This window comes from Podarcis filfolensis (assembly GCF_964270895.1).
Source record: "Podarcis filfolensis genome assembly, chromosome: 6".
In the NCBI taxonomy this organism is placed as follows: Eukaryota; Metazoa; Chordata; class Lepidosauria; order Squamata; family Lacertidae; genus Podarcis; species Podarcis filfolensis.
In genome coordinates, this window is record NC_139609.1 from 60,965,967 (window position 1) to 60,980,386 (window position 14,420).

General features: G+C 41.1%; 1 protein-coding gene across 13 annotated transcripts in view; it reads left to right on the top strand.

Moving 5' to 3' along the window:
* Positions 1-2,143: 2,143 nt before the first annotated feature.
* The window catches only part of LOC310764108 (membrane cofactor protein-like), a 54,409-nt gene continuing 42,132 nt past the window's right edge, over positions 2,144-14,420 (top strand). For 2 of the 13 annotated variants that reach the window (XM_083617441.1, XM_083617442.1), the window contains exons 1-7: positions 2,208-2,630; positions 8,549-8,737; positions 9,947-10,135; positions 11,310-11,409; positions 12,598-12,683; positions 13,103-13,144; positions 13,340-13,384. In XM_083617441.1, the coding sequence (XP_083473567.1) occupies positions 2,564-2,630; positions 8,549-8,737; positions 9,947-10,135; positions 11,310-11,409; positions 12,598-12,683; positions 13,103-13,144; positions 13,340-13,384 (718 nt within the window). In that variant the 5' untranslated portion in view covers positions 2,208-2,563. Of the gene's footprint in view, positions 2,631-8,548; positions 8,738-9,946; positions 10,136-11,309; positions 11,410-12,597; positions 12,684-13,102; positions 13,145-13,339; positions 13,385-14,420 lie in introns of all 13 variants that reach the window. The other 11 variants (XM_083617443.1, XM_083617440.1, XM_083617446.1 and 8 more) reach the window with 11 other exon arrangements.

Consider the following 14,420-nt stretch of genomic DNA (forward strand, 5'->3'; position numbering starts at 1 on the left):
CAAATATGGCCTGTTGCTGGGCTTTTTTCAGGGGGAACTCACAGGAACTCAGTTCTGGCTCCTCTCAGGTGAGCACTATTGCCATTCTAAGAGAATGAGGGAGGTGTTCATGGTGAGTTCCGACACCTCTTTTTCTAGAAAAATAGCACTGTCTGTCGCAATGGAAGAAAAATTTGAACCAAGATTAAGACTGAGATAAAGACAAATATAAAGGAATAGAGCTTTATCTTTTTTGTAAATAATGATAATAATATTCAAACAGTTCCAGCAAAATATGCTAGTATCCTTTTCCCCCCTTTAGAATTTATAAGGAAATTTTCCCTAGGTAAATATTAAAAAGAGGAATAGTAATATGCCTTTTGACATATGACAGAATGTGCCATCATCAAACCCTCTGTGATTGCTCTCCTACGTAAGTTTGTATTACTTTGTTACAACATCTCTTATGTATGCAGAGAGATAGAAAAATAGATATTTATAAAATGTTGGAACACAAATGATAATACGTTCTTTTTTGTGTTATAGCTTAATTTTTTATAACACTGTGTTTTTAAAATGAAAAATAATCACTATTTTTATAATAACTTCTTTTTTATACCTCAGAAAGTTGGCAGTAATATTACACTTCAAAAGCACCTAACATTTTCAAAGCACTGTACAAATATTAAAAGAGTACCTCTGCCCTCCCCCTCCACCACACAACAAAAAGAGCGAAAAAAGGATGGGGAGGGAAGAGGAAACACAAGCAAAGAAGCAGGTGCTTCTTCACTGCCAATGTTGAATTGGATAGGTTGGTCTCCCCTTGTGATTGAAAGCTATGTCAAAGCTATAAAGATTTGAAAGCAATGTTCATGGAATTGATAAAGAGTACAGTATTGGTTATTTCATTTTTTTCCTAATCTTGTTTAAAATTTTAATAATGAAAAACGTATTATTAGTGGGCTTGTGTTTTTGAGTTTGTTTGCCCTTCATTGCATGGAATCAAATATTTGTTTTTTTGGAATTTGACTATAAATAAACATTCATGTGTGAATATACTTTGAGGGGGTTTGGGGGGCGTTCTATGTGATTTCTGCTGATGCTGTGAAGCCCTAGCCTACCATTTGTGTACTTACACGCAGAAAGGTTTCTGCATGCCATTTGGCAAGGGAACACAACACAAGTATCTGATTAATGTGGTTTTGCTTCTGACTGCTAGACCAGATGACTCAGTATACACTTGACGTTTAAAAAAAGAGTCTGCTTGGAAATGCCCTTAAGATGCATAAATCCTCAATTTGTTTATTAAAACTAAGCACTGGCATTACGTTGCTACCATAGTTTTGACTTTTCTGTGCAAACTGGAAATGGCCCAGCACTGCTGCTAAATCAGACAGTCAGGGAGTATTTTACTGTGCTTACAGAATCATATTACGTTTGGTACCTTAGTGCTGAGATCCGAAAAGTCAGCATATTCCATTCTGTCCTGGCTCCATTCATGGCTGCCAGATTCTAGTTAGTGTGGGGCAGTGGTTATTTTGGGAGACCTAGGCTCAAATCATCACCCAAAATAGCACACGGCCACAAACCTCCATGGGTGACTTAAGTCTAACCTCACAGACTTGCTGTATTAATGTTTATTTTGCAGGTAGCAACAACATTTGCCAGCATGGCAACCAACTGTAACTGCTCACAGCACCCAGGATGTGGCAGAAGAACAGGATGTAAGCGGAGAAATTTCATTTATTTGTGAAAAAGAGGAACTCCACAGTTTAACGTAATTGCATTGTTACGAACACAAGAAGAGCCTGCTGTATCGCGCCAATGGCCCAGCGACAATTCTGAGGTCCAGCAGCCAGCCAGGCCTGGAGGGCCACATTTGGCCCTGGGCCTGAGGTTCCCTATGTGTAGTAAGCCTTCTGTACATTCCCCAGGGCCTGACACTAATCTAATATGAAATACAACATTGTTCAGGCACGAATGAATATAGGAGACTCCTGGTCTGCAGGGGGGTGGACTAGATGACCCAAGTGTCCCTTCCAGCTCTGAAGCGAGTTCTACGAGTCTATGTATTTATATCTTTGAGAAAAAGACACATGACGGCATTCCCACACACGCCTTGCCAAAAAAACAACATCACCACCACACCTTAACATTCCGCTTTGGGGCGTAACTAGAAAACCGAGCGAGGCTATAATTCTGGGCTGAGCCTTAAGGGTCTTTAAACTTTCAAATTCCCCAAACGAGTAACTATTTTCATTCTGTGGTAGCAACATCCTTGGCAAGTCTGACAACGAACCGCCGAACTTCCCAGGCTTCACGTCATAGCGGGGGGAACAAAAACTGTGTAAGAGGACCGAATGATTTCCTTGCAGCTTTTGCACTTCCCAGCGCGAAGAGGAGGAGGCGGGCAGAGGTTCCCCTCGCGCGCCGCCGCAACCCCCTGAACCTCCCGCTCTCCCCGCCTCGACGGATTCCTCCCCTCCAGGCCCCGCCCCGCGGACTCTCGCGGCGGCGTTCTTGGAAGCCTTAATCGCTCCCTGGAAGAGGCTCTTCTTGGAGGGCGCGGACGCTGCGCGCTGCGATGCTCTCGCCGCCCAGCCTTGGCCCGAGGCTCCTCGCGCTTTCTTCACTACTTGCCGGCGTCCTGAGTGAGTAGCTGGAGGGAAAGCGGGAGCCGCCACTCGACAGAGGGGATTCCCCCCCGCCGCCGCCCCTTTGAGCCACTGGGAGCCAGCTAGTAGTAGCTGGGGAGGATGGGAGTTGTAGTGCAACAACATCTGGGGATTCGAGTTTGAGAAAGGCACATATCTACACACACACACACACTTTTCTGCACCTGTTTAAAAACATTCCTTTTTAGACAGACCTACCCAGCTGCTCAGAAAGTTGAGGTAATGTTAATCTGTTTTAGTATTTTAACTTTTGTACAATTTAAAGTAGGGTTGTAATTTTTTTCTTGCTTTTACTGTCCTTTGTAAACCCCTTTGGGGATTTTTACAATCAAGCAGTGTATAAATTTTATAGAATGAATAAATAAACACACACACACACACACACACACACACATATGTGGTATAGTATTTCATCATATAGAATCATAGAATGGTAGAGTTGGGAGGAATCCCGAGGGTCATCTAGTCCAGCCTCCTGCAATGTGGGTATGGGGGGTGGGGAGAAAAGGTAGTATTTCATCATAGATGCCTGTTGTTTTAACTATATAATTGGTAACTGGATTTGAGTAAATCTTACTCAGCAGCATAAGTAGGAATGCCAAGCAGAAACTAACAAGTATTATTCTGAATGATGTTTGAATGAAGAAGCACATTTTTAATCTAGAATGGAATAGTTTATAGTTAATCCAGTCACTGATAGTATGAATGGAGGGGTGGGGTAGGGAGAAAGAGACCAAAACAACTTCCCAGCCAAGTGGATGTCAAGCCTGTTTCTACCTTTTAACTCCCCTAATATTTCGTTCCTTTGTTTTATTTGATATAATTTGCCGCACCCAAAGAACACTTTAGAAAGAAAGAAAGAAAGAAAGAAAGAAAATACCAAATCGTTTCATAGAACTTATATACTCATAGAACTTAAAGTCACCCTAACTGGAGTGGTACTTCTTGGTGGTATGCTTCTGAAGGTCAGCTGCTGGAAATTGCAGGAGGGGAGCTTGGCCATTGTGAGAACAGGATTCTGGACTAGGTGGATCACTGGCCTGGTGCAACAGGCTTTTTCTTAAGTTGTTTTGTATATGGTGCAACTCAGGAATAGGTGAAGTCCCATTGATTCTTGGCAGGACTGGGCCTTCTTAGAATGTGATATTTAAAGATGATGTATTACATTTTCACCAAGTAATTGGTTCTAAAAACACAGTATCCAAATAATCAGCTTAATCAAAATAATCCGCTGTTTGTATGGATTGCATTTGTGTTGTAAACTGCTTTGAGAGCATGTTTGGCAGAAAAGTATGGTGGAAATGAAAAAAAAAAACAACTGTCAGTAGTTTGTTGCTTGACTCTTGAAGCACGTCTAATTTGATGGGAATCAACTACCTCCCGCCTTCCCCCCCAACCCCCCCCCCCAACCATAGGTATCAGGGCTGAAATAAGTGCTGGAAATCATGTTGACATCTGAACTTGACAATTTTGCTCTCCTTTCCTCTTGATTACTAGTGTTAGTGACCAAAAAAGAAAGCACATTCCTAAAGCAATTTCTACAATTTCACGTTGTTGTTGTTGTTGTTGTTGTTGTTGTCGTCGTCGTCATTAATTACACACCCTCTACCAACAGGTCCCAGGTTGGGTTACAATTTAAAATTCAAAATTTAAAACAGTTAAAACAGTTAACAATCAAAGGAATAGAGTGGGCCCGGGAAACACACATCTCAAAGGTGGAGAGGTTCATCTTCAGCTTTTAACTCCCAAGAGCTTCCCCTCTGCTGATCTTAACACCTGTGAGGTTCTGCAGGGAAGGTCTTTCAGGCTATGTGGCCTAAGTTATTTAGAGCTTAAAACACTAAAGTGAGTACTATAAATTGAACCCAGAAATGAACTGGCAGTCAATGCAGCTCTTTTAGAACAGGGCCTATATGAGGTGATGTTCAGAGGTTATTTTCATACAATCCAGTTTGAGGGAGTACATGGTTCTGGGGCAGTTAGCTTAGCACAGTATTTAAGTGTGCTCTGTACCATTCTGTTAAAAAAGACAGTGAAATTATTATTATTATTATTATTATTATTATTATTATTATTATTATTATTTAAAATTACTCACCTTTTTTTACCAAGGTAATTCAAAGCAACTTTCAATATATGCACATACAAACACATACATTGAAACCAGCATAAAACAAAAGAAAAAATAAAGACCCTAAAGGAAAATCCTATTTTTAAAAAGGCAGGATTAAAACATTCCACCCACTCAAGGCCAAAGATAATTAAAAGGCAAAAGCCTGGTTAAAAATGATTTTATATAATATTGGTGCCAGAACATTCCGCAAACAGGGAGTCACCACTGAAAAGGTTCATTCTCACATTGCCACCCTCCAGATCTTCCAGGTGACGAAAGCCAGGTCCAGGGTGGTTCATACAGGGAGAGGTAGTCTTTGAGGTATTGGGGTCCTGAACTACATAAGGCTTTAGGTCAAAAGCAGCACTTTGAATTGGGCTTGGAAACTAACTGGCAGCCAGTGTAGTCAGGCCAGGATTGGTGTTATGTGCTCAAGCCGTCTTGCCCTATTGAGCAATCTGACCACTGAATTCTGCACCAACTATGATTTCTGAATCACCTTCCATTGCAGTCCTATGTGCAGTGATCTAACGTAGACAACAGAAGATAGGCTGTCCCTGCCCAAATAAGAGTATAGTTGGGCCTCGGCCACCATCTGAAGCTGATGGAGGGCACTCTGCACCACCAGGGCCACGACAGTGATGGATCCAGAAGTACTCCGAAACTACTACCTGCTTGTTTGGAGGGAATGTAATGCCATCAAGAGGAAGCTTCCCCCCATCCAGTCTAGGGAACCATCCACAAACTGTGCCTACATCTTATCTGGATTGAGCTTTGCTAAGCATGGGCATGAGACTGCTCAGCCGGAAATCAGCTTTTTATCAGAAAGCAGTGATAAGTTAATTGCTGAAAAGGCAGTTTCCTCTACAACAGCTGTCACAAAGAACTTGCAGGGACTTTTCAAGTACCAGTGCTGTGTGAATATAAAATGGAAGAATGGTATAAAGAGGTGTGGGATATAGCTATTAATGATAAATTAACATGTGCTATTAAGGTAAGGTGGGGAATATACAGGAGAAATGGTTTTGATGAGATATGGAAGGTATTTGTAGAATTTGCACTGTTAAAAAGGAAAGGGGTCAGACCATCACATTTTTATTTTTATTTGTTTATTATTATTACTTTGTTAAAATTAGAAATAAATAAAATTAAATTTAAAAAACAGTTGCATCTACAACAGCTGCCACAAAGAACTTGTAGGGACTTTTCAAGTACCGGTGCTGTGTGCTGGTGGTGAGTTTAAATTATGGGAAGTATCCAACAAAATAGTTCCATTAGCCCAAGCATTTCTGTTTGCACGGTGTAGTGGAACACCCTCTCCTTTTCCTCTCCCTGTATGCTCCCTAAATATGCTCCAGAAAGGAAGAACCCCAAACTACTTTAGGAGGTGTGCAGGGAGAGAGAAAGGGGAAGTTATATTGCGGAACCAGAAGTCCTTCCGCTACCTGAGCGACTTCATTGGATACTGCCCATTGACTTAGAGATATTTTTGTTACTGCTGTATGTTTAGTCACATCCTCCCAATGATTCAGCATTGAAAGCTGAAGAAGAACTTTTATAACTGTTGAGGGGAAAGAGTATATGTAATTATGCATACTCAAGCACAGCCCGCTAGTGACATCATCATGTGATTTATATCCTTAAATAATACTCCTTCAAAAGCTGTGAGAGCAAAGTTCTGATATGCCTAATTTGGTGTATTGAAATTTGGCCAAGATGCCTAATGCTTGGATACTGTGTGAGAGAGAGAGCATGTAGAGTAGGGAAGAAGTGGCATTGAGACAGCGTTCTGGTTGGATACAAATGTTTGGCCAATATGAGTAACCTTGGCAATGGCCTCTTGTACGTCTGCAAAGCTGACAACACTCGTAAACACTTGGTGGTTAGGAGTGGCTATTTCCACTGTGATAATAGGATGCTGCACTAGATGTCTCACTGAGCTGATCCAGCAAGACGATTTTTAGATTCTTACAGCTTTTGCCAAATGCTGATCCCTGACCTTTGGCATGCCCCAGTATGCTCTGGAGGCTCCCCTATCCCTACAGACCTGATTTTGAGGGCATGCAGGGGCTGGAGGTGACAGAAAAATAGAGTTAATTTTGATGTGCACATGGAAGCCTGTTGTGTAGGCAGAGCAGCACTGTTGGATAAATAAGGTTTGTGGTGAGCCCTGTGATGCTTGGCTGGTAACGCTGCAGTCATATATGTTAGTGTAATGCTCTTGTCTCCACGTTTCTCCCAGCTGCAATAACAAAATTACTTATTAAAAAGCTCCGTGGCTTTTCTGTAAATATTGTGAGTACAGGAAACACGATTTTGCTAACTCTTGTTTTATTTTCTTCTCCTCCCCCTCCCAGCTTTTTTAAAGTTCAATTTGCCAGCATCTTAAATGTGGGTTAAGTGTGGCATTGTGCCAACAGCTGGTTCCTGGGCACGCTGGTGGTTTGTCATTCTTGTCTCACCACAAGCTGATATGGCATTTTGCTGTCTGAGGCAAAGATCTGGCTAGCTTCCTACATTATTCCATGCCCAAAAGCTCACTGAACTAGCAGCTGATATTCAACAGGTTCCATCACAGCGCCGAGGGAAGTTGGTAGCCTTAGAGGGGCAGAGGCATACATAGGCAGTTCTTTCCTCCAACACTTTTAAGACTGTAAGCCCATTCCATCCCCAGGGCTGAAAGTGCGCACAGAATGGTCACCTGTATACAACGCAGCAGCAATTTTATTTATTTATCAAAAGTATTTATAATCCACCCTTCACCTAAAGGCCTCTTCAAAATCAAAAACTTCAAAATCAGACTTCACCATAAATCTAAAAAAAGCATAAAACAACCGAACACAAAATCCAAAACAAAGACTGAAAAGCAGCAGCACCAACCAAAATACACAAATCCCTTGCACACTTTCCCCCTCCACAAGGACATAGGCGAAGAGCTGTATTGCCATCAAAATGAAAGCAATGTGGTGGTGAGACACACTTCAGAAGAGAGGGTAAAGCAGAGAACGTCCCACCATGGGCCCCTGCACCACAGTGCTTATTAGGCATGGGAACCGCCAGCAAGATTTCCCTGGCAGATCTGGAAACTATGGTAGGTCGGTATGGCAGCAGAATAACATGCGCACAAATGTAATGCTTGCTAAAGTGCATGTCCTGGGCTGGCTGCCATTCTGCCTGCTCACTCAAACAGAGGACTTTCCCAGCACTACCGCCTATGACATATTGGGAGGTGACCAGATGAGAAAACCGGCTAATCCTGCCCAACTCAGAAACAAGCAAGTTTCATTGCCAGTTCAGGAGATTGGAAAAAGCTAAATAAATGTAGGTATTGAGGGTGGGAACTAATAAAAACCACAGGAAGCAGCTACCTCACTTTGCCTAATAGTAAGGTCAGCTTTGCCTGATCTGTTTGGTTTTTTATTCTTACAGCTATTGCAGGCTAAAATAGAGAATTAGATTGGCTGAGAGTCTTGGGATAAATGACTCTATGTTAGTTCATTTCCCCTTTGCTAAATAGGGACTGTCTCAGGTTTGGGAAGATGGATGGGTGAGATACTGGTTGTTAAAAGGTTTGTGCATTTAAGGTGTTTTATAAGTGCTTGATCATCCTTGCAATATACATCTAAAACGAAATACAGCATTCTGCATGAAAGCTGAATGAAACTGAGCAAGGTAATGATGTGTGTTTCTGCCAGTTCTCAAGGTAAATCCATAGTAATATTTTTTGAATACAATACCAGCAATGCATTGATTTAAAAAGCATATTTTATGCCTATCATAGGTGATTGTGGCCCTCCACCAGTCATTCGCAATGGAGTCCCTCATAAGAATATTGAGGGCGCATCTTTCCCTCCAGGCTCAACGGTAATTTACAAGTGTCTGGGCAACTTTTTTAATGTCTATGGAAAAGTAGATGTTGTAACATGTCTTCCAGATTCAAAGTGGTCACACATAGAACAGTTTTGTGTGGGTAAGTGTTTATTTTTTAAATGTACCTATCCTTGACATATTGTTATGGGGGGGAAAGAAGGGGTTGTTTTTGGCTTTTTAAATGACTATTCGTTTTAGAACCAAGAGTGACATCTTGTTTAATTCATGTATTGATGGATTTTAAGCAAATGTTTTATATCCCATTGTTCTACAGGTTCTCAGGGTGTCTTACAATTGCATTGCTGCCGCCGTTTTCCCTGCCTCTGCCACCGACCGCTGCTGCTGTGGCAGACACAGTAGTGGCTCCCACTTTGGCCGTGCCAGCCTCAGCCATGCCGCAGCCTGGCTGGCAGGAGGCTTGCTTGGTCCACCACCAAGCTTGGTGAGCTGGGCTAGGCGCTTGGGCTCCTCCCAGTTGTGCACGTGCGCGATGTCACAGGCGTGCATTGCACCCCGTGCAAGTGACGTCACAGGCGTGCCCCACGCTTCTGATGTCACAGGTGCATGGCACGGCACTGAGCCCCTCCAATATTGGGCCCAAAGTGACTCCTCTTGTCACCCTCCCTCACTTTCAGGGAGGGAGGAAGTTAGGGTTATTTCCTGGACCTACGTTAGTTGGATACAACCCCTTATTGTGTATGCCCTCCAAAATATTCTGCATGAGGTTTTGCTGGAGCAGATATGCCTAACATTATGAAATAATTAAACGGAATGTGATGTGCAGTCCTGGACTCTTTAAAAAGCAGTTAAGCAGTGTCCAAGCTGATCTCTGCAATCCAGCTTACCGGAGGTTTTCTTTCCCCGATAATGATGGATGGAGGTTTCTTCAGAACATCTGAGGTTTGTTCTCTGACTTCCTCCTAATCAGAGAGTGGGGTTCGGCTGTCAGATTGCAACCTGACTGCCTTAAATAACTGCAGCTGAATATTATTATATTTTATGTAAAAAAAAAAATCAATAAAAATATATATTTTTTAAAAAATTGGCAGGTAAAACCACATTTTCCTAAAATTCAGCTAAAACTCCTTGGAGTGACTCTCAGCTCCTCATTGAAATGGCAGAGTAATACCAACAGCCCACAAATGGCTCAGCAATCAGGAAGCAAAATGCCGATAGTGCCAGTCGCCTGCATTTGTCACGTAATGCAGTATTGCAATCAAAAGGTTCAAAAATCAAAAGGAAAAGTCTCTCTCTCTGTCAAATCCTTCCCAGCACATTTCCCCATTCTTTTGTCTGCTTTTGTTGCCAGGCAGTTGCATGAGCCCACCAAGGTCCGCATTTGCTCAAGTAAAGAAAGGGCAAAGGAAGGATTACTATATTGCCAACACCACTGTGGCCTATATCTGCCGCCAAGGTTACGACACTATCCCTGAAATAACTCCTGTTATTACTTGTCGTGAGAATTACACTTGGACAGAAATCCCAGCTTTTTGTAAAGGTCAGTATCTTGTTGCAGTTAACTTCAAGATCACACAGTTGAAATCTTGTTTTCATCTGTAATATGTTTAGAAGAGTATGATACTGTACTGCCGTACCTCAGAATTTGAACAGAATCCATTCCGGAAGTCCGTTCAACTTCTGAAACATTCGACTTCCAAAGTGAAGCTTCTGATTGGCTGCAGGAAGCTCCTAGCCCTCAGAGCAGGAGAAAATAAGCTTGCTTCATCCTCTGTGTGGCATGACAGCCCTTTAGATATTTGAATACAGCTATCATATCTCCTCTCAGTCTCTCTTTTCCAGGCTAAACATACCCAACTCCCTGAACTGTTCCTCATAAGGCTTGGTTTCCTGACCCTTGATAATCTTGGCTACCCTCCTCTGCAAACATTGCATCTTGTCAATGTCTTCCTTAAATGTTGGTGCCCCGAACCAGGCACAGTACACCAGGTGTGGTCAGACTGTTACTTCTGTTGATGTAGCCAAGAATACCATTAGCTTTTTTTTTGCTGCTGCATCACATTGCTTGCTGACTCATGTTAAGCTTGTGGTATACTAGATCCTAGATCTTTTTCACATGTAATTTCCAATTAACCACAGTATGCTATGTAACAAAGACCCATCATGTAACCTTGACTATGGTTACTTTCAGCAAGGTAGGATAACCTATAGTTGGTACAAGACACTGCAAACTGCAGGCCAGCTGTTGTGGTGGTGGAGTGTGTGAGCCTGTTTGCTTCAGCATATTCATGCACCACTAAAGCATTGTTTACTGTCTTAATGTGATGTATGGATATAACCACAGACTTGAAATACATTTAATTTGCTTTTGATTTGGTTGGAACAACAACAGCCTTTTAACAATAGCAATTCCATGATCTGTCAAGCAATTGAGTGTGCTTAAAGCCATTAATTTCAATGGACTTTTTATATCCAAAAGCCTTGTGTATTTTTTGTCACCCACCTCCAAACCCTGCATCAGCGTTCTTGTTAAGTTCTTCTCACTTAAAAGGCAACTTTTCTAACACTGTAAGGGGCTGCTTCTTGAAAACATAGGCAGATCATAAGCTTTCTTAGTTACCCTTTGACCCTGGGGCAGAATATTTGATGAATCAAATTGTCAATGAATGCCATATCCATATAATCCTAATATGCTAATTCTCACCTTTCTGTAGGAAAATCATGTGGTGATCCAGGAAAACCAGAACATGGTGATGCTGTTATTCTAACTAATCTCCTGTATTTGGCAAAAGTAAATTTCACATGTGAAGATGGGTGCGTGTTGACTTGGCTCTGTTAGCAAGTCTTAATTAATACATAAAATTTAATGGGTGAATTCTGGAGAACAAATCTATAGTTTACCTTTTTTTAAAAAAACCAACAACCAATAACCTAAGAGTTGAGGCAATCATGCCAATAGTACTTTCTTAAAATAAACTTCAGAGAAGCTAAGCACAGCTCTCTCCCATAAATGTTATGGTAGTAAGTATGATACGTTCCTATTTATTCTGAGAGGATGAAGTTTTTCCTCAGTAAACTGAAATAAGCAAACCAAATGTGGTGCATTGCAAAATAAACCAGCTCTGAACTTCCTCGTCAACTATTTCACAAAGGACCTCGCAGGAAGAATGCAATAAAATACATTCCACAGGTGTTGAATATGCTACATTCTTCAAGTGGAAAGTAATGCTCTCCTCTACCCACTTTTTTAAAAAGTTGCTATTCTAAAGAATTTAGGCATCTAGAGTTTGAGATAGACCAAAGAGAAACTTTTTGTTAATCTAACAGAGTTAAGGGTTCTTGGCCCTGCCTTATTCTTGTGTTGGGTTTATTTTGCAAATTTATTATCAGATGATTGATGCTAAATTGTATAAGATTTACTGTATGGTATTTTTTTTACATATCATTACTTGACAGAGACAGCATCAGGTTTTGGGAGACCTTCAGCCAACTTTAATAGGTCTCATAACTGTCCAGGAGTGGCAGAGCATTGCCTGATGATACAGAGGGTAGCAGAGGGAAGCAGGATATCAGAAGCACTTGCTCTGTGATAAGGAATTCTATGATGAACCATACATTGGCCCATTTGCACAGTCCATCTAAAGCAGTGTAAATCCTGGAAACCATGGTTTGTTAAGGATTCGGAGCATTGTTAGGAGACCCCTTTCAAAGAGCTACAATTCTCAGAGTGGTTTAATAATCAATTCCTCTTCCTTAGGGAACTCTGGGAACTGTAGCTCACAATAACGTTTATAAAAAAAGATGGTAGAACCTTCAATTATGAGGAATAATAGGGAAAAAACATTGAAACTGCAATGCAGAGACAATAAAAATCTCTCTGTTAGGATGCACAGCTAACTTCTTTGATATCGGTAAAGTGCATGCTTCAAAATTATGAGTTATTAAAGGAACCGCTGAAGAATTATGTATAAAGGTGTACCTTGTACTTTTCCTTTTATTTAGGTACACATTAAATGGATCACCTACTATTCAGTGTCAGTGGAAGAAAGATCATGTTGAATGGAGCCAGAAGCCTCCAGAATGTCAACGTAAGATTCTCTTGTGACAGATACCAGATTAATTAGGACTGACCACCTTATATTGTGCCACCTAACAGCAACTAAAGTCTCCAAGGGGAGCCAAGGAAAAGCCATTATTCTTCATAGAAAAAAATGCCAATAGACTCTCATATCTGCAGTAAGAATATGAGGATGCCAGGAAGTATTGCAGAGGGAAACCCTTCTAGCTGGCATGCTCATCTTCTCTGGTACAGAGTTGTTGTTTATGTATATGGCGTGCGTCTGTATATGCTTGATAACCACAGAGAGTTTTAATTGCATCACTCATGTCATAGGCCATAGAAACTGACAGCCCTCCGTTACACTAGATTAAGGAGTAGCAAAAGCTTTAAATTGTAATGTTTTATAAGAGCGAGAACTAAATATGCCTGTATGTGCCTCTTATACAGGGCTAATTGAGAAACCCACAGAAGATGGTACAAACACAACAGGTTAGAAACAAATTATTTAATTGCAATAGCTTGTGTGGTCAACACAGAATTTTTTAATTAGGTTTTATTGGGATTATGTTGTTATTTTTGCTTTTTCTGCAGTTTGTTCTAAAAGCTGTCAATTCATTTGAGAGTTTTGATTATTACCATTTAAAGCAAAAACTTTAAATCCATCTGCATGTGCCTCTTATACAGGGCAAGCTGTGCCACCATCAGGAGGCAGTGCTACAAATAATACAGGTTGGAAAACTTTTTTTTTCATTTCAGTAGCTAGCATTGTAATCGCTTGTGGTACTAGTGGTTAATTCAGAGCTTTTATTAGGATTTCAGAATGTTCTGTTCTTTTTGTCTTGTCCTGCAATATAATTATTTGAATACCTGTTAACTCCTTGGATAACTTTGATTTTTACCATGTCCGTGGTGTTCGCATCTGATCTGTCTGTCTGTCTATCTATCTATCAGATTTAGCACAGTGTGCCCTACAAACCAGCTCAATATGTGGCTTGTTGCTCAGAAACAAAAAAGAAGCTGTAATGCGGGTTCAAGCATAGGCTAAGCCTTTATACAGAGGTGTACCTAGGGTCCCTTGCAGCATTGGCGTCCATCCCCAACAAAAACACTTTACAGCTATAGCCACATTAGAAACTACTACATTTTACACAACCCAAGTACTCAAAGCATCCAGAGTGAGGGGAGAAGGGTGAAAAAAATCTCATGCCTTTGTGCCGCAGTGTGAGAAGGATGGGAAGCTTCTTCTGCATTTGATCTTGCTGCAACAGCGGTGTCTAGGTCTCTTAGAATTTCTGTGCGATGCTGGGCATGAGGCTGCTAGTTGTTAATAATCATGTGATATTGTTTGATTTATTCTGTTTTCAGTTTTTATTAAGCTGTCTATTTAATGTCTATTGCGTGCAGCCCTGGGACCCTTGGGTGAATGGTGGAATATAAATTAAATAAAGTAGAAGGCTGAGTTTTACTTTTGGATTCCTCTTAAGAGCTTGATTATGCAACGAGGGCTTTTCTTTTCCTTTTTTAATTTTTTAAAAAGGAGTGGAAGAGTATTTACACAACTAGTGAGATTACCTTTTCCCACCGTTGGTGATGAATGTAAAGGTATGTAGAGTGCAAGAGAGATTTCATTTGGGTGCTAATGCATTTACCAGTAGGTGGCATATGGCTTCATGCATGGTGCTTTTTCTCCTCAGGGTTCAGCATTGCAAAATAATAGGGCTTTGGGTGATTTGACTATATTAGGAACCAAGTGGAAAGTAGTGCA